The sequence below is a fragment of the Anser cygnoides genome, chromosome 1, assembly GCF_040182565.1.
Source record: "Anser cygnoides isolate HZ-2024a breed goose chromosome 1, Taihu_goose_T2T_genome, whole genome shotgun sequence".
Taxonomy (NCBI): domain Eukaryota; kingdom Metazoa; phylum Chordata; class Aves; order Anseriformes; family Anatidae; genus Anser; species Anser cygnoides.
Genome location: NC_089873.1, coordinates 208197804 through 208221551, shown reverse-complemented (window position 1 = coordinate 208221551; position 23748 = coordinate 208197804). Strand labels below are relative to the sequence as shown.

Genomic DNA, 23748 nt, shown 5'->3' with positions numbered 1-23748 from the left:
CTCTCCGCTGCCTATAAAGGGAGGCTGAGGTAACTAGTTCAGAGAGAGGCTTTTACGCCGTAGTTGTATAAAGTTACATCAGAATCTGTCAGGAACAGTTAAATAGAGATAACTGATCACAGGTTTGGATGAGATATCTCTGAAGACACATTCCCAACTCTATTTTCAGTGATGCTGTGCTATCATATAGTGCTGACTTGCTCTAGTCAAGATTTCCATAGCCTAACCACTGGAGAATACTGTCTTCCATTTAGCTCTAAAAAGCTTTCTTATGACTCTTCTGAAGTGCATAAAAGGACCAGAATGATGACTTTCACAAATGCTCTATTTTGTTGGATAGCAAGCTATAATGGATCACTGTTATAAATATATCCACAGACTAAGTTGGATTTTAGCTTCTGTTTCATTTTATCTCCTTGATACTTTCAGTCACACTTTTAATATGCTTTAGGTAGAAATCTGACCATTAGTGGCTGTAATGTTTAGTTTACTTCACTGTCCATTGCTACATCTGTTTTCAAGCCCAGGAACTATTGGGTTCTTTACAAAAAGAAAATATTGTCTTGATTTAGCATGATGGTCCTGACAATAAAGCAGGCTTCCACTCCTATAGAGAAAAACACCCTATCTTTCCTCCCTAAAGCCTCCCTCAAGCAAATTCAGTGTAAGAGATGGAAGGGTATTAACTTTGATTCACTGAAGAATATTGCTGTAGTAATTGCAAACAGAACCTTGATGGAATGCAAATAACCTTTCAAAAGATTCATCACAGAGTTTCCATCAGTTCTTTTAGAGGCAAGAGCAAAGAAACTCAAAACTGGGCCTGGAGCATTTTAAAGGAAGAGCCAAAACAACTGCACATCTAACACACAGATACGGGTGTATGTGGGTATAGCCAGCTTTCCTTCCCTGATTATCTCCTTTTTTTTTTTTTCCTTTTTTTTTTTTTTTTTTCTCCCCAGTTTTTGTCTTTGTAATCTTGGGAACTATCTATTCTAGCCAAATTGGTCTCCTACAATGGGTCTACTATTATGGTATCTGAATGCTTCCATGTAACCACTCAAACTATATGGGAAATTATGTGCTAAAAAGAGCATTTCAAAAAGGCTGCAATTTGAGAATAAAAATGGAACTAAGGAAGAGGGGAATGGTTTTCTCAACAGCAGGATGAATTTGTAGACCACCCTTCTAGAGGCCCTTGTTTGAGTAATCTATCTTTTTCCTATTTGATATCAGAAGTATACTATCTTTATGGTCTTTACAAGCAGGGAATTGCTAATAGTAACATAAAATAAAAACACAAATCTTCGTCACTGCCATTGCTGCATTTTTCACTGCATCCCACCTTCTCTCTGCTCAAAAATTTGTTGGGCAGGGATGGTCTTGAATAGCTCTGAAATTATTTTTAAAGTTTAGTGGGGCCAACCACAACAGAAACAGAGCAGTCCATTAATTACAGAATCATTTTCTGAGCAAGCTGTCATTAGTCATTGTCAGTTGTCATTCTATATCAGCCATTTCAAACAATTGAAAAAAGACACTGGAGCACAAGAAGTAGGTGAAAAGCTGAGAAAAAGAGGATCTGATGGAACTTTCACACTTTCAGGGCTTTCAAAGCCAAACAAAATTCTCTGACATGCAGACTAAATTTCCAATCCCAGCTATAGTTAAGGAGAAGCAGGTGTCCAAATTCCTTAGCTGATTTAGAAAAACTCAGCATATCCTCTGTCTGAAGTTGATTTGGTAGAGAGAGCTTATTTAAACTCTAACACACGTACATCTAATATGAAGTGTTTGTGTGAGATCTAATATTTTCTGTTCTGAACATTTTATTTGGACTACAGCTCTGTTCAGCTCTGTTAAAAATCTAACAAGTTTGCATGGTTCAGAGGACACAGAATGAAGTCAGCAGCATAATATTCATAATATACTTACTCATAAAATGTTGTCCAGCCATTTTCATTGCTTTTGGTGGCAAGGAGACCAGAGTTGCCGTGGTAAGTCATCATGGCCACTTCATGCCCCTGTGTGGTTACACTCTTGAGAGCGCTGTTGGTACCGATGGTCACCCAGTAGACTTGGCCATCAGGCACGACCAGCCAGAGTGGCATCCCCGTGGAATCTCTTCGGATGTTGACTAAGTTGCCGTTGTTGTCAGTGATCAGGGTTATATCTCCATCTCCAGAGTAAGTAAAATTGTAAAGATAATCTCCGGTGGTAAGGCTCTGAGTATAAAGGTGCTTACCACTGGTGTCAAACAAGTAGAGTTCCTGGTCTATGGGTGAGGATAACTCATACAGATTTTGCGTGTTGAGGAATGGTTTGTTCTTCCGAATAAAGCGTATTCGGATGTTTCCGAGATCAGCGACATACAGCTCTCCGTCTGCACACACTGCGAGGGAGGATGGCGCGTTGAGCTTGGCATCCTTGGCATAGCCATCGTCCCCCGAGAAGCAGTCACAGTTAGCGTCGTTCTTGCAGTCACAGCTGCTGGGTGCACCGGCCACAAGAGAAATCTCTCCATTGGTGGTGACCTGCCTGATGCGGTTGATCTTCTTCTCATCCGTTTCAGCAATGTACAGCACCCCGTTATGGGAGACGGCTAGGGCGGTAGCGGACTCCAGGGTGGCGTGGATCGCCACCTTGCTCAGGAGAAAGTGATCCATCCCCGGCACCTGGCAGTGCATGGGCCTCCCCGCCACTATGCGCACTTGGTGGTTCTCAGAAATCTGCAACACAACGTTGTTGTCGAGCACATAGAGCGAATTATCCATCGGGTTGACTGCCAGATCTGTGGGCCATTCGAGACGAACCTTGATGGTGAAACAACACAAGGAAATTATTACAATGAGACCTCTTTTCACCATATGATTGCTATAACTCAATCTCAGTGAGGATGTTTCAATGTGGAGTAAAAGGAAGAAGTGTAAAAGAAGCACAAATTATTATTACTGCTTATTATTATTACTATATGTGACCACAGAAGGCATCACCCTGGAGTGAATGAGTGGGTTTGGCTGCCTCTCACAGGAGGGAGACACACATGGACACCCACATTTTGCTTCATGGGGGCAGGTGATGGGTAGAGGCAGATGCTCTTCTGCTTTCATTGTACCATGAATTACGAGAAATTTCTTCTCAGAAAGAGCGGTCAGGCATTGGGACGGGTTGCCTAGGGAGGTGGTGGATTCACCGTCCCTGGGGGTGTTTAAGGAAAGGCTGGACATGGTGCTTAGGGACATGGTTTAGTGAGTGATACTGGTGGTAGGGGGATGGTTGGACCAGATGATCTTGGAGGGCTTTTCCAACCTTAATGATCTCTATGATTCTATTCTATGGCTTTTTTGTCTCTCCACCTTGGTGTGAGGTGTCTCATCCCGTGCAAAGTGACATCAGTGCCCTAGGAGCACAGGAGCTGACAGTGTTGTACCAGGAGAATGTGAAATAGGAGGAAACTAGAAGTTTCAGATTCAAATGAGATTTCCCCTCTTTGAACCACCCTACACTCTTTGGACTCATAGAGCCTGGACCTGAGAGTGGAGACCTGGGACTGGGAATTTTGTTGGTTGAAGTGCTGTGAAACTGATCAGTCAAACAAAACAATGATCCTTCAGCTAAAGGATTTTCCAGACAAGTGGCCCTGCTCCTCTGGGTAAATGACATGAAGAGATACAGAAAGCTGGCAGCTGCATCAGCATTTGTGTACACCAAGTTATAAGCACCTATTTTGTGCTTGATGCTGCAAAAATGCAAAAATAGCAAATCACAAGAAATTCAGGCTATTTCACTTTGTGAAATAAAATACTTATGTCTTTACATTGTTTTTGTTTTTTGTTTTTTAATATATTTTTTGAACATAGTGGAAGAATGGGTTCAAGTAATAGTGACACATTCCAGTTCTACACTGATAATCCATAGACACAAGTAAACTGAAGCAATGACTGGTAACATTACAAGTGAGTGAGTGCTAGAAGGTCTCTATTTCTAGCTCTATTTGTGCAAAATGTTGTCTTTTCAGGTGAGTTTACTCTTTCAGTTTTCAGACCCAAGAAAGGTCTACTAACAGAATTCAGGATAATTTCTCTTTTTTTTTTTTTAACAAGGACTGTGAGATTTTTTCCTTTTCTTACTATTTTATTTTATTTCATTTTTGTATGTAAAAAAGGTTAATGTTGTGCTGATGGGAGTCAAACAGTGCTTACATGTTTTCTTAATTGTGTCTCTTCTCCATAACAGAGGTGTGAAGTGGAATTGGAAATGAACAACCTTGAAGAATACTCTTGGTCACCTCCAGGCAGTCTTTTAAATAGATATTCAACTAGTTAAAAAAGAACAGCTGTTCTGGTTATATCCTGCCTTTCAGTCAGCCAGGCAACTCGAAGTTAGAGCAGGTGGACTTGATACCTAGTGGTTAACTGAAGAACTGTCCACTCTGTGTCATTCTCCCTTCTCCTGTGTATGTTTGTTTTTTTTTTTTTCCCTGTACCAAATGGTGCAATGGATGTGCTGTGACTGAGAGCTGTGGGAAGGGCACACATTTGAAACCAAGAACAAGAAGAGACCAGGCAAGAACTAGAGGAACACACAGAAGACTCATACTTTTAAAGCCTGTGCTTGACCATCTCTGCCACAGCCATGCTTTACTTTTGGTGCTTCTACTCATGTTTAAATCACTTTTCAACTTTTTTTTTTTTTTGTTTTGCTTTGTTTTAAGAGCATCAGTTGCATGGTACTCAGTTCATTATCCCTTCTAATGTCTGGGCTTGTGAAGCTCAGTTTCATGGCTAAAAACAGTTCTGAGCTCTGCCTACTCTGATTCTCCGTTTGCAAATTCTTCCTTTTCTCAGCTCCTGGCCTATTTTAACCCTTCCTGTAGTAAAACATTATAGCCCGTGGTTTCCTCTTCAATAATGCATGCCTCCATCCCTTCCAGTGGTCTTTAAGCTCCTCAGCCTTGAGTTAGTATCAAGAGCAGAGTTTATACTGAACCGACAAGGGAATTTTCAATTTCTTAAAAAACACTCCTTGTCAACATTGGCAGCTAAATATTTCATGTCCCAGATAGCCTCAGGGACCTGACAGAAAAGACCCTTCTATGCACTGTAAATAATGAAAAGCTACTTCCCAAGCTGGGTTTTGTTTAGACGTTCATTGCTTTTGTTTGTTTGTTTTTTTCCCCTCATTAATCTTGTCTTTGGTGTGTCTGTCCAGAACATGACTGGTTAATCTGTCCATCACAGGACAGATTAATCTAGGAATGGCTCCTGTAATTTTGTGAAGGGAAAGAAAGAGGCTTTTGCTGATCCATTTTAGCTCATCTCAGAAATGTTTAAGTATGACACTGGTATGCATATAAGCTACATAACTTGACAGAGGATATTTTTTAAAGCCTGAATCCTCAATGGTCTTGTGGTAACTGCCCCTGAAATTCGGATAAAGAAAAAACATGCCTTTAAGATGAGAAACATACTACAAAATGGCCTTTAACCAGCAAAATTTACTTTTATAGAAGGCATGAGAGCTTTTAAACTCATAATTTCAGCTTGTTCATAAATTGCGGACAGTGGGAACCAGTTGCAAAGAAGCAAGAATAACCTTTTCAAATTAGAGAGAAAAACAAGAAGAACAGATTCCATATGGGAGCACGGAAATTATCTAGGTAGTTACAAAAAGGAAACCCCATTGACATCTATTGTGGCTGAATAACAGTACTTAGCCCTCCAGCTATGATCTGTATTTTCATAGGAGAGGGCAACATTCCTCTAGCCAAGCAAACAACGAGTGGCACAAAGGTTTCAAAGGACAGCATCTCGAAACTGGCACAATTTGACAAGTTGGCCAGTGCCCCACAAAACTGAGTGCTGGGCTGTAACAGATTTCTCTTCTTCACTATCCAGAAGCAAAGCAATCAGCAAACTGAGATTTCTTTTTCTCTCTTTTTTTTCCCCTCCACCTTTAAGCAGCAGGACTTAAAAGCCCAGCATGATGGTAGCTGCAAACAATTTGCAATCTGATGCAATTCAAGATTCTTGTTTTCCTGCTGTTGCTAATTTTGGCACCACAGCCTCCAATCAGTATTTCCTAGATGTTAATTCGATTCAGGCCTAAAATTTTGCTGGGCCAAATCAGAATGGAGGGAAGCAATGAAAAAAAAACCATGGTTTGCTAAGTTATTATAACAGAGCAAAGTGTTATATCCCCACTAAAATAAGTATAGTTGCCTGGCCTTTTTAATTTAAAGCAACTAGTTTCTTGAGAAATGAGCCTAATGAAACCTGCTTTCCCAGGAATCTGTTTCACACAGTTGGTTGGGAGCTCTGAAAGAAGTCTTTAAAATCTCTCTCTCCAGCAACTCTCGGAGTTAGGTCTTTCAGTCTTTATAGGAGCTCTCTTTTGACTCAGTAATTTTCATGCTACAGAATATGTAGGGATGTAATTCTCCTTAAGTCCTTATCTCCTTGTCGAAGTTGGGGAGGCACACAGACATGCAGACAAGGTGAATGCCTAGGCTTTTATTCCGCAGAGAACCAAACCAAAGGGTTGTCTTACCTGAGAAATGTCCATGACAGAGTCACAGCTGAGAGGCCGAGCAGATGTCAAGTCATTGGAACCCAGCACTGTTGAGATGATCCCATTCTGATCAATCCGCCTGATCATTGTGCCATCCACAAAGTAAATCAGCCCAAACTTGTCCACAGTGATGCCTGGGGAAGAAAAAAACACATCAGTCAGAAAGGAATAGCAACCTGAAAATATGAGATGAATGGGTCTGGTCTGACTCATGAAAGTGTAAGACTGCTGGTTTGGTTGGGAACAATATATTTTATGGCATTCAAAAAGGATTCTAATAACTACGTGTTCTACGTGTTCAGAAACATGATGCCTTGCTCATGGTATGAATATTAAGCCATGGGCATGAAAATGTTACACTGGGAAACGTTTCAGAGACAGTGATGAGAAAGGCTCTGAAAGACCCACCAGGTCAGTCAAATTCCAGATGGATAAATGTGGAAGGGTTTCTGCTGGGATAATCCTACTCATCTCTAGTAGCTCACCTGTTTCTGAACATTGCGAGGTGATTTATTTCATCGTCCCTTTGTAGACGCACTCCTACCAGTGGATTTGAAGTCTGCCAACAACAGTTACAGACTGCTGATTCTTGTTTCCTCACCTAAAGATATGTGCCATTTCACTTCCCCCTAGGCATCATTTCTCAAGTATTTGTTATGTTACCACAACCTCCTTTAATCCTCTTTATCCCAGGCCAGCTATACCCTGCATCTTTCATCAGAGGTTTTCCTAGTGCTTTACACTTACTAATTAGACCTCATAGCAGCCTGTGAGTGTGAGCATCTTAATTTTACATGCTGGGAAAATAAGAGATAAAGCAATTTTCACAAGGTCGTAGAGAGTGTTCATGACTAAGGCAGGAATAAGAAGTTAAGGGCCCCATTCACCTCTCTTTTATGCTAGTATAAATTAAAAATAACTCCACAGATACTAATAGAGTCATCCATCTCATCTATCCTACGGTAGCAGAATGCTGCTCAGCATAATATTTAAGTGTCTTCAAGACACTCAAAGAATGTAAAAGAACAGTACAGGAATGGAGAAGCGTGTAACACCCTTTTCTATTCAGGTGAAAACTCTGCTTGGAATATATGAATATTAGGATCTTCCTGTTTGGTTTCTTTCATTAGCAGGGTAGCAATCACTTGGCAAGAAGTAGACATCTGTATTGTACATGCAAGCAAGTAGCTGGAGGTTTTCCATTTAGCAGAGAGAAACACCTTTCTGGGGTGCAATGCATATCACCCTAAAGCAGATGTCCACAGAAGATTATGCGAATCCTTCCAGAAGCACCTTTTCCTCCTCATTGACTACAAAAGGAGATTACAGCAAGTATTTCCACAGGAAACATTTACAGCATAGACAGATAAAGTTAGTGAGATGAATCTTCTCCATAATGTTTTTTTTGGCTGTCATCACAGTGACAGATATGATGGAAAATCTGTTGCAGACAGAAAGCTTTGAGAATGTTTCTGAGAAGCGACCAGAACTTGTGTTTCTCCAGAATGCTCTGTTACAGCCAGATCCCCTTGTTTGAAACATTTACCCTCCGTCTTCATCCACTGTGAGGTATGCTGTGAATTACAGATGCAGCAACTCACAGATCAAAAGTTTTCGCCTTTCATGTAGCAGGGACTAATCCCCTGATTGCTTTGGAAATTAGAATTATGGCCTTTAGCCAGCACTGTAACTATTGTATGGGCTGGGAGCCACAGAGGTGGATGATACGTGGAAAAATATATCATATTTGGTCATAGAGAAATCTACAGAGGAAATGAAATGGCGCAGAAGATAATCTAGCCTGGAAGTAATGACAAGAAAACCTCGGGATTAAGTCATTGTTTGGGAGAAAGAACAAACTTCTCCATTTTGCTGAGGTAAAAGGAGGGGTTCAGACAGGGCTGCGACCTGTTGAGTCAAAGTCAATTAGGAGTCAGGACACTGCCGTTGCAGATCACTGACTTGAATAGGAGCTGTGTATTTTTGCTGGGAGGTAAAAAATGTGTTTTTTTTTCCTGACTTCTTCACAGCATCTCCCTGCCTGAAGGGCATCACTTTGACCTGGATTGGGTATCTGACCAGCAGAGCAGGAAGGTTTCAGAAGAGCGCCTGGGGCAGTGAGGAGAAAAAAAAAAATTACTTGCTGCTTTTAAGACGGAGTTCATTAATTTTGGAGGGGATTATATGACAGGATTTCTGGGATAATGGATGACAGGAATAAATGATCCAAAAGATTGCTTCCAGTCCTACATTCCAATACCTGCACTTAATTCCTGCCAAGACACGACTGATCTTTGCAAGACCTCGAACGAAGAACCTCAAAGAGGAGTGGCAAGCACCTGTTGCACACCTGAATGCCGCAGGAGAAGCTGCAGCAGTGGTGGCCATTTATTCTTCCTACACAACCCATCAGCTGTATCTTAGCACCTTGTCAAAAGCTACAGAGAGATCTGGAGGAATCTGCATCAATGTCTTGCTTGCATCCATGACTTAAAAGAAGTTGTTTTTGCCTGCCATGAGATCTGTCAGCATCGTGCCCAAGCTGGCACCATGGTCGGTGAGCCAGCCGAGATATTGGCACATCTGCTTGGAAGGTTCCCGCTCCTCTAATTATTTTGCCCACCAAATGGCAAGTTCCTTAAGGTTTGGTGGTGTTTGCTTGACAAGCAGGAGTACAGCTGAGCTCTTCAAGCAATGTGCTGCATGTGCTTTTCAAAAGGAGGCACGACAGAAGGTTCGCTTGGTCTTAATTGTCTTTTGTCAGGCGCAAAAGGCTCTTACCCCGTGTCCCAGGTTCACAACGAGTCTTTTTCAGGGCTCCTGTCCATTAGTCTGCGTGACAGGCCAAAAGGCAGTGAAGGGTGGCAGGCTGGATAATGCGATTTTAAATGAGGCAGAATTTTCTCTCTTAGCTAGTTCCATATGGATTGGATTGGACTTATCAGCAGCGTGTGCTGACAGCCGCTCGGTGCGCGGTGCTGAGCTCTGATGGCTGCTCTGATTAACCAGTTACAGCAATAATAATCCGGGCATACCTTGGCTCCGATCGGTTGATACAGCACAACTTTATTTTGCATTCCGGCTTAGACAAAGAGCTTGCACAGCCAAATAACTTAAAGTGGGATAGAAAAGTTGCCACTTATCACCCTGCTTGGGGGCGATGGCAGGTGCGTGCATTCCTATCACGGAGCACTTCTCTGCTTATCCCTCCTCCACGGAGCCTAGCAATCTCAATTACCTGGCATTTTCCAGGATGTTCTGCAGGGTAACAAAGTTTTCAGCCTGTCAAAGGTCTAATTCCTTTTTCCACTTGCCCCTCGCACAGCAAATACTCCGGTCCCTTCCTGAGTTTACCTGATTGCCTCGGAATTAAATCGAATTGCAAAGAGGAGCCCTGCTCTCCCCGAGACAAGTGTCTTCGGAGGGACGACTTGCAGAGAAAGAGGCATCTCACAGCTTCTATGCAGCAGATTGTAGAGGTCAGATCAAACTTTTTGATAGGGATTTCTGTGTCTCCTATCTGATTATGGCACAGTTCCAGTGCTGGGAGCTGGAAACGGGCACCGAAACGGGTAATTCGCATGTTACGCATGTAAAGGCAAAGGCCTTGGGTTGCTTTGGCAGAAGGCTCCTCTCATGTTTCCATAGGAACATAAGGGGAATTAAAGACTTTCAGCACACAGCTCGAAGTTCAATCTCACAGCTACTGAGAGAAAACATCTGCTGCCATTAACTAGGTGGTGTTGCAGGTCCAAATTTTAAGCTCCGAGTTATGAAATAGATGCGGTAGGAAATCATGTTGGTTCCTCCTGGATAGTCTACGATCCCGTAAGGAACGAGGGCTGCGGCACCCCGTGCATCGCACCAGTGAGCTGTGCTGGTAGAAAGCTGGGATGTGATGACATTTGCTTGAAATGTCAGGACCTTGTGGCGTGAGGAAGTGACAGTGCAAGGTGCCACTGCAAATACTGGAACACAATGACTCTGCTATAAAAAAGAAACCTCTACAAGTGATTGCACTGCACGTATAGCTCTACTTGGAAAAATAAAAAAAGAAAGGGTGGGGAGAACCCTTTTGAGTGAAAAAATAGGTACTAAAGGAATCCAGATTCAGAGCTTTCTTGTCAGGCTGGATGCTGAATAACTGGGTGATAAAATGGCAGATGAAAATCAATGTCAATAAGTACAGAGGAATTCACAGGGGAAGGAGTAAGTCTAACTACCCATATGCAATGACAAGCCGTAAAATAGCTCACAGGAAAAAAAAAGAAGGTGGAATTCCTGTGCAAGTTTTCTGCAATGATCAACTTGGGGCTCTGCAGTGGTCAAGAAAGGAGCTAGAGGACAAGAATGGATTAGGAAAGGCAGGGAGAGAAGAACAACAAACACTCTTCTAGTCTCAAAAAGACAAGACTTCTTCAGACTGTGGCTAAATAAGTCATGGAAATTAGCACAGGATGTCTTCAAAGAAAAAGAATGGGTGTTCAGCGAGGTTTCTCAACAAATTGATGGTGGCATCTAATCACGGGTCCAGGTGCAATCTCTTCAGAAAGCTCCCCAAATGTCAATGACCGGAGTGTTGGCAGGGAAAGGTCACTGTTGTTGCCCCTTTCCCTATGTGTCTTTTCTGGCCACAGTTAGAGACAAGATATTTTGTTCAATCAGCCTCTGGTCCTCCCTGAAATAGCCCTTACGTTATTATTTGATGATACAAATTCTAAGTGCTTGTGGAAGGCTGAGTTTCTTCTTATAATTCTGTCAAACCCGAGAACACTTAGCGAACAACTGAGATTTTGTTTACACATTCAGCAGGACGCAGCGAAGGAAGCAATCTGTCCCCAAATCAATTACTGCATTTTGCATTGTTTTTGTGGTGCTAAATGAATGAGACACCCCTGGCCCCAGCCCTGTCCTTTCTGAAACCATCTTCCTATTGTATAGACTTGTCACTGCCGTCTCTCTTAATTGCTGGCTCCTTGGTAATTTCTCTGCCACAACATTTTTTTCCCAAGGAGAACCACTGGTGAGTACTCAGATGAAAACAAATGCTCTGACAAGCTGGAGTTTTAATTTTTCTTTAGATTGCTTGTAGAAGGCGATCGTTATTAGCAGATGATAATTAGAAAGTGGTAACGCTTTAATTTGCAAGGATACATTGAAATTCGCTGGCGTCTGAAAGCTTTGCTGAGCTCTGTGGCAAATGAACAGAGGGATCAGATTGGTTCCTAACAGCTATGATAAACACTCTGATCAAACAACTGCCCCCACTATTTCCTCTGTCGATCTACCTGTCCTGTATTTGTACAGCCTACCTTTATCAGAGAAGCCAAAGATAGGGGAAGAATGAAATTCCAGGGGTGGCTTTTATCCGTCCTAATGTCTTGTGTAAGCCAAAAAGGATTTCTCTCTCTCCAAGACAAGGACCTCTATCCAGAACACACTTTGGAGAAATTATCCCCTCTGAACTGGTGGGAGGCGAGGTGGGAACTGGAAGAGGTGACCAATGTTATGGGGAAAAGGCTCGTGCTCAGAAAGTGGAGAATCACTGTGAGCAGTGATATCTGGGGGCGGCTGTGTCCCTTGGGCACCAGGAGTGCTTCCAGGGCACGTCCAGAGACTGGTTCGTACAACTCAGACGTGCACTGACACAGAACGAACCAGCCTTCAAGGTACGAGTTTCCTTCCACGGAAAGAAGAACCAAAAGTTCTACTTAGATCAGATCCTCGATTGGTCCAAGAGGCTGGAGGTAGGCAAAAGCCTATTTTGACACCCCGTGACTGATTCTCCAGTTTTTATGAACTGCTGTTTTTCACCTGGCAGGTTATATTCCTTCAGTATTTTCCAGCAAGCTGCAGATATCAGCTGATTAAAGCATTGTCAAAGTGGAGGCAAGACCTTGTTTCCTTACACCTTTTGAACAAGCTGCAAAGATGTTCTTAAAATACATGGTAATTATCATCAGTTAAAAATTAACTGTAGCCTTTAAAAGTAGAGTCCCATGAAGAGTAGTGATTCTTAAAGAGATGAACTTTCCGAGTCCCGCCCTGGCCAGCTGATATTTCTATAGCTGCAGAATCATTTTCTAATTTCCTCTGGCCCTTCACTTTCCCTGCCAAGAGAGGGGAGCAGAGGGTAGCCTGAGGACTACTGGCTACTTGTGCAATAGCTCACTTTTATTTTGAACTATTATGCAATACCGTCGCACCAAGAAAGAGCAATTGCTGGATGTTTCTGCTAGGATGCACGGTGTAAACAATGCTGACATTACATCGTTAGTGTGAGTTTTCACTGTTAATCATTTACTGAGGTGAATGGGAAGGGACTCGCACCTGCCAAAGCTTTTGTCTCAGCAGACTGCAGACTCAGGCTAGAACCAGATCAGGGTATGCTGTTTGCGAGCTTTCCATCAGGGGTGTGGGCTCTTGGATTATTATTTTCTTGTTGCCATATTGCTTCCTGTCATTTCCTCTTTCACTCTCAATTTACTTCTGTTCTGTGAAATTCCTGAGCGATGAGGAACGAATGCATGCATTTTGCCGCGGTATGATAGAGGTGGAAGAACAGCCTCCTGAGAGCCTGAATTGCCAACAAGAAGGATTTCAGCGCTGAAAGCTTTGAACTCCAGAGCTCTGTTTCCCGTAGTGAATGCAGAAACATAATTCAGCTAAACCTCGCAACCTCCACCTGTGTAGGGAAATGAATGATATTCCTCTTATCTTGTACAAGGGAGAATGGAGGTCCAAAAAAATTTTTTTTTTGGACTGGTCGAACATCAAAGTGGTATAGAAAATTGGATTACGGATTTCTGGATTCCCTGATCTCATGACTCATCTGCTAGCCTGTCTGAATCTCTCTGCCCTAGTCACTTAATTTTCTTTTCACTCAGTCCTCTCATTTCAACGAGACAATTTCTACTCTGCCCACAGGTAGCCATTCCCTTTCTACATCTGTGCCTCTGGCAATACTTCATCCCAGTATAATGGTCACCTCATGGGAGTCTGGAGTGCCTGGAACCCATGCTGGGCCCTTTGAATGTTACGAGGGTAGCAGTTTGGCCTTGAGTGCTCTTTGGCACAGAGCAGGTCTCCCAAGGTAATTTCTTCTGCATCCTGCCAGCAAACAACTAGCTCACATGTAACAACAACAACAAAAATCAGTAGAGCTGACACAAAAGGTCACTAAATCGGTTCGGATTTCTTGGATTCAGTAACCATAATGTCATCTCTATGTCAAGAAAAATAACTTCCCAAGAAAGAGAAACAAGAGCTCAGCTGCCTTCACCCTGACTGCTCTTTGGGAAGTAACTTTTTAGAGGATCCCTGGGTTTTGCCGAGGAGCTGCTTTACAAAGAGCTTGGGATGGGCTTGGAAATTGCTGTGGTAAGGAAGGAGGGAGCTACCACTCCCAGATGCAATGAAAAAGGAAACCTACAGCACACTGATGCTCAAGCCAAGAACCTATAAATAACTCCCCACAATCCAAACAACTGGGCAAGAAGATGCAGAGCACAGGAGGCAAAAACGCCGCATTTCTAGCACCATTTCTGCACGGGGGCTCTTCCCTCCTCTCTTCACAAACACTGCAGAAGGTGTGTGTACCAACAGAATCTTCCACCCCAGCTTTACACCCTCTGTGTGTTTTTTTAATTTTTCGTAGGAGCTGTGGACAGCTGGGAGGAACGACATCCTCCATATGCAGGGCTTGTTACCTTGAGATTGCCAGACTGAAGTCTTGGCTACACGCAGGACTGCATATGTTTGGCTAAACCTGTTTTGAACAATTTAGTTCACAGCCATGAAGGCTGTGTGATGCTTTTATTCTGATTTGGCTGTGCCTTTATCAAATATAAGTAAGCTAATCAGGAGAAAGGTGAAGTCATACTGAATTAGACAATTCCTATATCAAAATTAGCATCCACCCCGCTACAACATTTAAGTTAGATGCCACGGTGCCTCATGTCAATGTATAAACCTGAATTTTATGTATCTCTGAGCTATCTGCAGGTTTTGTTGGTATTTTACATATAGCAATGCTAATAGAGTTTGTTTTTTTTTTTTTTTTAATGCCAAGAGAGCCTTAATGAACTGAACATAGGTGAATCCTACCGAGATTGGTAAGGACCAAACACTGCTATTTGGTAAGGAGCATAAGTAGTTAAGCGGGCATAAAATTGATGGGTGGATTTATTCTATTGCTCTTTGCACATATGCCCATTGCTACACACCTCTGGTCTGGCACTTGTCCCAGTGGACACTTGTCCCAGCCACTCAGTGTGAAGACCAGGACGGTCTGAGAGTGAGGTGCATCTACAACTGCCTGAAAGGAAGGTGTGGGGAGCTGGGGGTCGGCCTCTGCTCACAGGTAACCAGTGACAGGACCAGAGGGAACGGCCTCAAGTTGTGCCAGGGGAGGTTTGGGTTGGAAATGAGGAGACATTTCTTCTCAGCAAGAGCTGTCAGGCATTGGGACGGGTTGCCCAGGGAGGTGGTGGAGTCCCCGTCCCTGGGGGTGTTCAAGGCAAGGTTGGACGTGGTGCTTGGGGACATGGTTTGGTGGGTGACACTGGTGGTAGGGGGACAGTTGGACCAGATGGTCTTGGAGGGCTTTTCCAACCTTAATGACTCTGTGATTCTGTTTTTCCAAAGATGAGCCCTTAGGACATGCTTGTGGGTTGGCTTGGGAAGGCCTGCAAAGTCCTGGGTTATTTTCGGATAGGAAAGGAGAGCTGTCCCCAGCATTACTAAACAAGTCCCTTTCAAACAGATCCTGTTAAAAAAGCCTGTGGAGAAGAAGCAGTCTCACCCCTGGGATTTGTAAGGGTAGCATCGGTGCCTTTGCCTCCATCTCCGCAGCGGGTGTCGTCGAACGGAAGGCACTGATCTCCGGTTCCAGCCAACACCTCTGAATTCTTCACAATGTCCTTCACTGATGTGGTTGACTTGATTTTGTAGATACGTCGGCTGTTGGTGTCAGAGAGGTAGATGGAGCCGGTGATTGGATCTGTGGTCAAGTAATACTTATGAGCTGGGCTGTGGCTGAAAAACAAGGGTATAACGTTATTATTATTATTATCATTTGGATGATTTGTTTCCTTACACCAACAAGCAATATAAGAACTTCAGAGAAGAAAAATGCACAGGGCAGACAGACTGGGAAAGTGCAGCAGTGCTGTATTTGCAGTCTCAGTAGAGACGTGTTAACACAGCAGGTTTCTGAGCTATGTCTGTTACCAGTCGCTGTGCAGGGAGTGCTCTCTGGCACGGAGGCCAGCTGCCAAAGGAAAGGGCTCGCTGGCCAAACTCATGCCAGGAACTACTACAGCTTGAGTTCCAATGTCTGGGATTAATTTATTTAACATGGACATAGCCCTGAAACTGGTGTTAGTGCAGTGCCAGACAGTGAAGGGAAAGCACAGGACACTAGACCTAGAAAACAAAGTGAAAAATAAATACAGCTGGCCTCCCGAGAAGGACCCCAGGACAAAAACCCCAAAGCAAACCAAGTGTAAAGCCCTTGAAGATGTACTCTTGAAGATCACTGCACTGGGGCTCAGCTGGTGTTCCTTTGTATAAATCCCACTGACTTCAGCAAAGACCCCAGAGTCCTATCCTGTCCTGGTGGAGATAAAATGTTTGCTGCCACTGGATTCAGCTGGGTCTCAGTGAAGACAGAAACAAAACGGTCCTTGGAGCATCACGCTTTGCCCTAAGTAACAACATGAACCAGGAGAAGGTCTGAGGGATCTGAACGTCAGTCCCCTGTTAAACCTCGTTATCTCACTGCTTCCTTGAACCCAAGAAAGGGTGGCTGATAAAATGGTGTGAGCAGACAGAAAGGTATTTTTTTAGTTCCCTGGCCACGGCACTAAGTGAGCCGAAGACTGGAGAAATGGATAAACCAGCATCTGTTTTAGCAACAACAACCTGATGAATTTAGACACAATTTTAAGAATCTTTCTTTGAAGGATTCTATCTCTGGCTTGGTAAGTCTTTATTTTCTTGAAATTAAGTGTGTACTACCAGCATGTATCGAGCTGCATCTGCTCTAAGCCTGAAACTAACAGATGAAACGTGTGGCACCTGGTGCCTGAAAACAGAGCTCCTTCCTTCTAAGAAAGGCTAAGTCATAATTAGGAGTATGAAAAATTCTCTCCTTTTCTACAGAACACCTCAAAAATGTCCAAACCCATCAGCTAACTAGAATTCATAATAAATGTACGGGCCATAGTTCAACGTTTTGCACTTAGTGCAATGTTCCAGGAGAAGCTGCTTAGAAAGCCAAATGTCAATCACAGTTAACTCTGTCCCTTGTATTAAGAAATTTCCTCCCTCCTTCAACCTTTATGTTAGGAAAATTAACCCCTCTTCAGGCACATAAAACCCACTGAATTATTGTCAGGTTTAAAAAGCCATAAGTTGGTTCTTCATTCAAATCACTTAATACTTTGGAGGGAAAAAAGGAAAAAAAAACCACCTTTCTGATTTATTCTAGAATATCCCCTGTGATTTATCCTATTAAAGTCTGAACAGATTTCATCTCCACAAATGACACTGATTCTTGCTAAATAAAATGCTCTGACCTTCAAGACAGCTCCAGCCTGACAGTTCAGTCTCCATCTGTATTCCCTCCCAATGACAGCAGGCTGGGAGGGCATTATTTCATTTACCTGCATGTCACTCACGCGAAGCAAGTGGCTTCAGCCCTGGTGGAAGAAGTTCCCGGTGGGAATCCATCCTCCATCCTGATCCTCGCATTTTCCACTGACTGTCCTAACAGTGCTCAGCTGAATGTCATCAGCCAGCTTTGGAGCTGTTCCTAATCTCTGTTTTGCACAGGAGGTGGACAAAAGGAGGACGTTTTTAATGGCACTTTGCAATTCTTTAGCATCTTGGAAAGCGCAGATAGCTCTTGCTGAGTCTTACAACAGGCCATTTGAGGATGGGTAAAATCAAATGATTTCTCCAAGATGGAAAAAAATGGTTGCAGAACTACAGGTTCCTGCTTCCCCCTCCCAGCACTATCATTGTAATTTATTTTTGGATTTCACAGCCTCACTCTGGTGGACTTTTTACTGATTACAACCTGTGAAAGAGCGAGATCTTAAACTTTTTCCTAATTCCAGCTCTTGTGCAGAATGAGCGCTGAACTGAATACTGGTTTCCTTTAACCACTGATCAGAGAACCAGGTAAAAGTGAAATAACCATCCAGCAGAAAAGCTCAATGGTCCTTCCTACCTGAATTAAGTAAAAAACTGTTGCATTAACCTAATACTTGGAGTAGATGCTGGTAACCCAAGGTGAGTTTTATTAATGAGGTCCTGAAAATAGGCTCCTCAAAAAAGTTAGGGGTGAATTCACAGTTCGCATCATTATGCATTTATGATTAAAAAATGAGCTCTGAGTGGTTATTTATTTAATCCTTTGCATAGCTGGATACTACAGAGACACACACATCTTTACTAGCAAATGTACCTTGGAAGAGGTGGAGAGAGAAACTTCTGTTTATTAAACTACTTATGGGACAGTAATAATCTTGGGTCACTTAAAACCTATTCTGGATTTCAGCCGGTGAGCTGATAGTGAAATCCTATGGCATGATTGCCTTTCTATATCTAATGTTATTAACAGTACAGGCAGCCCCAACACAAGCTCTGCCTTTTCAGCTGTGTGAGCAATAGCAAGCACTAGCTCGTTTTTATCAACTAGACTTATTTTTACTAGCATGGCTTATCATGGTCTCCTACACACTGCTCCGTGCATAGGGCTTTTGTGTGTGGGAAGGCTTCCTTGGATGGCTTACGTGATGGAGTATTTAAGCTGGAGTGCTTTGGAGCAGGGCTGCTCAAATGCAAACTGTTAAAAAATGAACAAGCTGCAGTTTTACCCCACCAGCTTTGGCCAACAGTTTTCACCACTGTACAGGGAAGGTGTCGTGTTCTGCCCTCGCATGAACCGCGAAGCGTTAGATGCTGGAGCTTTTGTTTAACACTTTGAGATCCTTCAGGATGAGAGATGCTAAATAAACATACCGTGAAAGTACTGTAAAAAAAAAAAAAAAATCTGTAAAAGTTCCCAACCTGCTTCCCTTCATCTGTGATAACGCATGAGCTCTGGAGCCAGGAACACGGAGGCTTTGCTTTTTATTTAAAGTCACAATCAGAAGGCAAATCCAAGGGGCAAATTGGACTGAACTGAGCAACAACTGAAATAAATCTGCCTGGGGCAAAGCAGAGAAGATTTTTGGGTTTGTTTTCTTTTATCCCCTCTCATTGCTCAGTTAGATAAAGGAGCAAAACAAAAGACAGGATTTTTTACTGCTCAGAAGACAATCAGTTACAGTTTTTGTAGCCTTTGAGTATTTATCCCCCATATTGAGACTGCCACCACTGGAAACGGGCTGTGGAGGGAGAGAGCTGATTTCCTATTCAGATTGTTCCTTTTGCTATTAAGATTTTTTAGAAGAAACTCTGAGCACTGCATTGATATTTTAATTCCCCAGAGCAACAAAACAGGATGGGGATGCTGGGATGGGGTGGGCTGATCCCTAGCTGAAAACAGGCTCTTTAGTGGGTAATAGCAGGCACAATGGTGTAATCACTGGGAGCAGTCTCATAAGCAGAAGTTATGAGAAGTTAACCAAAGTTAAACGAAGGTGAAATGACTTTCCTATATACCTGATGTGCTGAGAAAGCACAGGGAAATCTTTCGAATTCACAGTGACCCCAGTGGGTTGGGGTTGCATATAGGCTGTCCCATACATCTGCCTTGTCCCCTTCCTTTTTTCATTCTCATTCCTAGGACAGGATAGTGCCAGCACCATCTGGGAAGCTCTGCAGATAGCTTAAGGGATTCTAACTCCATTTTAAAGTGCTTATGCCTTACATGATTCCTAGCAGACAGACAAGAGGAAGGAAAGTGATAAAATATGGGGTGAATAGGCAGACGTGGCACTCATCTGGATTGCTTCTGCAGTACAACGATAGGTGTAGAGTAAAGGTTGTCATTATTCCCTTGGGTGCAAAGTCCATGGTCTGCAGGAGCCTCCTGCTCCAGCATGGGAAGCCAGTCTCTAAGGAATAAAGCTGGGAAAAAGGACATGGTCCCTGGATTGAGCAGGTTACCTACATCAGCACAGCAGACTGCACCTTTTTGCTGGTTTCTGTTCATCCCCCTGAGCTTCAGATGTCTCCAAGGCAGATGCTTACATACAAACCGTCTGCCTTAACTCCTTTTACAGCTGATGGAGAGAAATAGCAACTTTTGGGGTGTGATTCATCTGACATTTTCACCGTTTGTGTTACGAGATGACCTGCATCTTAGTTTTTCAGATGCGAGGCCATCTCCCACCTCCTCTAAATGACAACTGCTGCTCATGGCAGCAACGTGGCTCTGAGGTCACCTGAGAGGAGCAGTCACAACACCCAAGTTAGTTATCCATAACAGCTGATCCGAATACAGCCCCGGTGCTTTTTTGGATCTGATGCCTCTGTTTCAAGCACATGAAATCACCTCCGTAAAACTTTCTGTGCTAGCTGCCCTCTTCCCCTCTGAGCCTCGCTGGCCACATGCGTTTGCTGGTGACTAAAGAACTGCTGAATTCCTGCAGCCAAGAGTTTTTGTTCAGAGGGGCTGTTTCCATGGCTCCATGCTAAGCACCCTGCAGCTCGCAAACAGAGGATTTTATTATAGCTTGTGTGAGGTACTGGTCTTTTTTCTTTTTTTCCTTTTTTTTTTTTTCTTTCCCTGGGTGACATTCAATAGATTAGCACATAAGGAGGCCACACAGTGCAGTGAGCTGAATTTACACTTGGCCTTTTAGTGTTTTCAGTTTGCGTGCGATGCCCAAAGCTCTTCTGGTGTCGCAGGCTGGATAATAAAACTTCACAGCAATGCTGTAAAGCCAGCCCATGGACTGCAAAGGACTTTTGATCTGAACCTAGGGCAGTTTTCTCAGGCGTCTCTTTTTGCCACTAATTGTAGCTTCGTCTCTCTGAGGTATGGATGGAAACAAGAAAGGAAGGATATGTTTAAGTGTGGCCACTTTTTGCACATCTGCAAGACAGAAATGCTTCACTGCCCTCCATGTTTCTGCAGAGAAAAGGTAATGCCAATTAACTGCAAATTGTTGTAGCCATGCTTGGAAAAGGTCTTTAGCTTCTGTTGGCCCATCAAGACAGGTCCATACACATAGCCATAGGGGAATAAGTTCATATTCATCTATTATTGAATGACAAATGGGGGAAAAATTGGGATGCATTGCTATTTCACGATGATTTCTGGGTTAGCTGATGTTTCTGTGTTGGCCCACAGCCTTTCTGGCTGTTATAGAGATGGATCTCAGCTGCCTATGCCATGCTGTAGAGCTAAGCCTCTTGGTCGGTAGCTCTAGCACCTCTGGAGAACAAGCTCCAGAGATCCTTCTCCCTGAAACAAGGAAGCTTTTGCATATGGATCGCAGCTTTTCCAACCCACTGAGGTTTGCTCCTGTGGATCTCACCCATTGCAATTATTGCCTGCCAATGATGTCAAGGTTAGGGCCCTCTGGAGCTCAAAGCTAGGACTACACCCACTCATTTCTTCGTGGCTCAGGGATGAAGAGGCTTCCTAACATGACGTGCTATGGCAAATGACACAGAGCAGCTGCTAACTCACGTGGATGACTCTCTTAATGTAGTCTCAGAAGGGAATACACGATCTAGAGCTCCTCATCTCTTCCTCCGCCCTTACTGGTTCCCTTTAGACTGCATTGGAGTAGGAATGCCTTGGCTTGATGTCATTTCATTTCTTATTTTTCAGGAATTGCCTACAGGCTGAAGCCCTGCCAACTTCGTATAGCTCTGGTGGCATCTGCAGCATTTGCGGCCAGTCCATATATCTTGACTCAGTGATTGTCTTCATATAATAAAAACGCTTCTTGTAACAGCTCTTCAGCTGCTGCCCTTCACTGTCAAAGCAGGTGCACTTTAGTGGCTGTGTATTTCTAGGTCATTAAGGATACAACCTGGCTGTTCCAAAGAGAAATGAGTTTTTCTGTTGCCTTCGAATGATGTGAAAGAGAAGCTGGGGTCTGGAACTCAGCCTGATGAAGACAGTCAGTGCAAAGGTCTTGTGTACCAACCTCCCAGCCCAACTAATAGACCCCTTGGGCCAGTTCATTATACAGGGGAAGCTCAGCCTTTCATTAATGTTTTGGCAATAAGACAAAAAAACACTTTCTACTCTATTGCATTTCCAGGCATGCAGATAAAATGAACATTTCTGGTTTTGCACAGCCTCTATAAAATCAAAGAAACGGTAAATAAAAAGCACGTAGCACAAAAAATCCCCAATCCCAAATGCAAAAAGAAAACTAAACCAAAAAAAAATCCCAACTCCACAGTCTAAGCTTCTAATTTAGAAAGCATCTGGGGAGAAGGATGGGAAACTTGTCAGAGCCAGAGAAGTCCTTGCAAACACAGGCAGTGACAGGAGGTTGACATCTTCCTGAATGCAACTGATTGGATCAAACCCACTGCAACTCCAGTGAACCCGAGTGACAAATATTCTTAGTGACAAAGCTCCAATTTAGGAGTCTGTCTTTAATGTTGTTTTCTTGTCATTACTCTTTTTCTTTTTTATTGCATTTCCTGGCTAAGGTTCCGAGTTGCACTACCTCCTATCTGAGCCTGACACACTTTCACAAAATGCAAAGGCTCTCTGTGAAGAGCGCAAGCTGACAGAGTTACAAAACCTTACTTCGCTAGATGAGTGATGCCAGGGTACTTCTGGCCCTTCATTTTGTCCATTGCACTCTCCAAAACTCAAAGGGAAGACACTTCACCCTATTAAGATTATTTCTCCATCAAAGTTCTCCAAGCGACCTGTATCCTGGCGGTGCCTTCTCTTTACTTGCCGAATTCCCACCTGCTTTTCCTTCCACCCTCCTCCTCCTGTTACCCTGCTTCTTGTGTCTGTATTTCCTCTGTCTGCAACTGCAACCGATCCTGCAGAAGTCTGTGCGATTCTGCTCTGTGATTAATGGCTTCCCATTCTGATGACTGATCGCCTACGCCAGTTTTAATCACACCAGCTTCATTTCCTCTTGAATCATCTGGAAATGGCACTCATGGCTTACTGTGTAACAACATGCAACAAGACAGGGAGCGGCATAAGAATTCTCCACTGGTTGGCTTACCTATGTCTGAAATCTTTATTTCTGACAGAAGACAGGAAAGCAGGGAATAGAAGAAAGAATGAGGTGTTAGCGGCTCAGTTTGAAGCATTATTAGCAGATTGAAAACTTGACAGTAACTGTATCATACAATGCAATAATAAATAAAGACTTAGCTGGAATGACACTGATATATTTTATATTGGATATTACTTGTCAGCGAGCTCACTTATGTATCGCTGCATATCACAAAGGAAGTGCGATCTCACCTGCTTGGAGTTATCCACTTATGCAAAAGATAGGACCAGGCAGACTTTATCATACAGAGCAGTGCCGAGCTAAATATATGTAGATGCAGATATCTTCACAGCTTTTTTCACTATCCTCAAAGCAATACCTTGTGATTTACAAAGATAACTTTACAGTTGCATAGTTGTGGGTGGCAGTTCATTGCTGCAAACTCATGAACTCCAGCCCAGAAGACTGAAATTATGCCGAGCTGGACGTTTTTCATGGGGCTGGTTATAACCATGCCGCAGTTATCTGTGACCCACAATGCATTTGCTTTCCTCTCTGCAACAGAACACTACACTCTAAAAAAAAAAATAAAAAGGAAAAAAAAAAGGAAAAAAAATCCAAACCCAAAGCCAAATCATGAGGGTGTTAATCTCTGCAGAGATGCTGATTTGAGAAGACACAAGCAAACTCCATTTAGTACAAAAGCAATGGCTTTCCTCCCCAGCTTTTAGTCAGCCTGCATCTGAACTCACTTACTTTATAGCACACCAAAGTGAAGAAATGTTTATTAGATCCAGTAACCTAAGTGTTTGCACAGATGAAGCAGCAATCGTTCCAGCAGATTTAAATCTGGAGTAAATTTAACTTTGTGGCTCTACGCAAAAGCAAGCAAGGCCACTCTGTCAAGGCTTCCAATTTTCTCTTTTCCAGTCAGGAAATACTCTGCAAAACCTCCGCTGGGTCTGGTATTTCCACTGACAATGAAACAGGGATCGGGTTTTCAAAATTG

At 43.1% G+C, this 23748-nt stretch overlaps 1 protein-coding gene across 19 annotated transcripts in view; it reads right to left on the bottom strand.

Moving 5' to 3' along the window:
* TENM4 (teneurin transmembrane protein 4) overlaps positions 1-23748 on the bottom strand; it is a 1678763-nt gene that overhangs the window by 42361 nt on the left and 1612654 nt on the right. For 16 of the 19 annotated variants that reach the window (XM_066989940.1, XM_066989945.1, XM_066989941.1 and 13 more), the window contains 4 exons: positions 22746-22766; positions 15374-15606; positions 6550-6704; positions 1936-2813 (listed from right to left, as the gene is read on the bottom strand). In XM_066989940.1, the coding sequence (XP_066846041.1) occupies positions 1936-2813; positions 6550-6704; positions 15374-15606; positions 22746-22766 (1287 nt within the window). The remainder of the gene's footprint in view (positions 1-1935; positions 2814-6549; positions 6705-15373; positions 15607-22745; positions 22767-23748) is intronic. The other 3 variants (XM_066989949.1, XM_066989951.1, XM_066989957.1) reach the window with 1 other exon arrangement.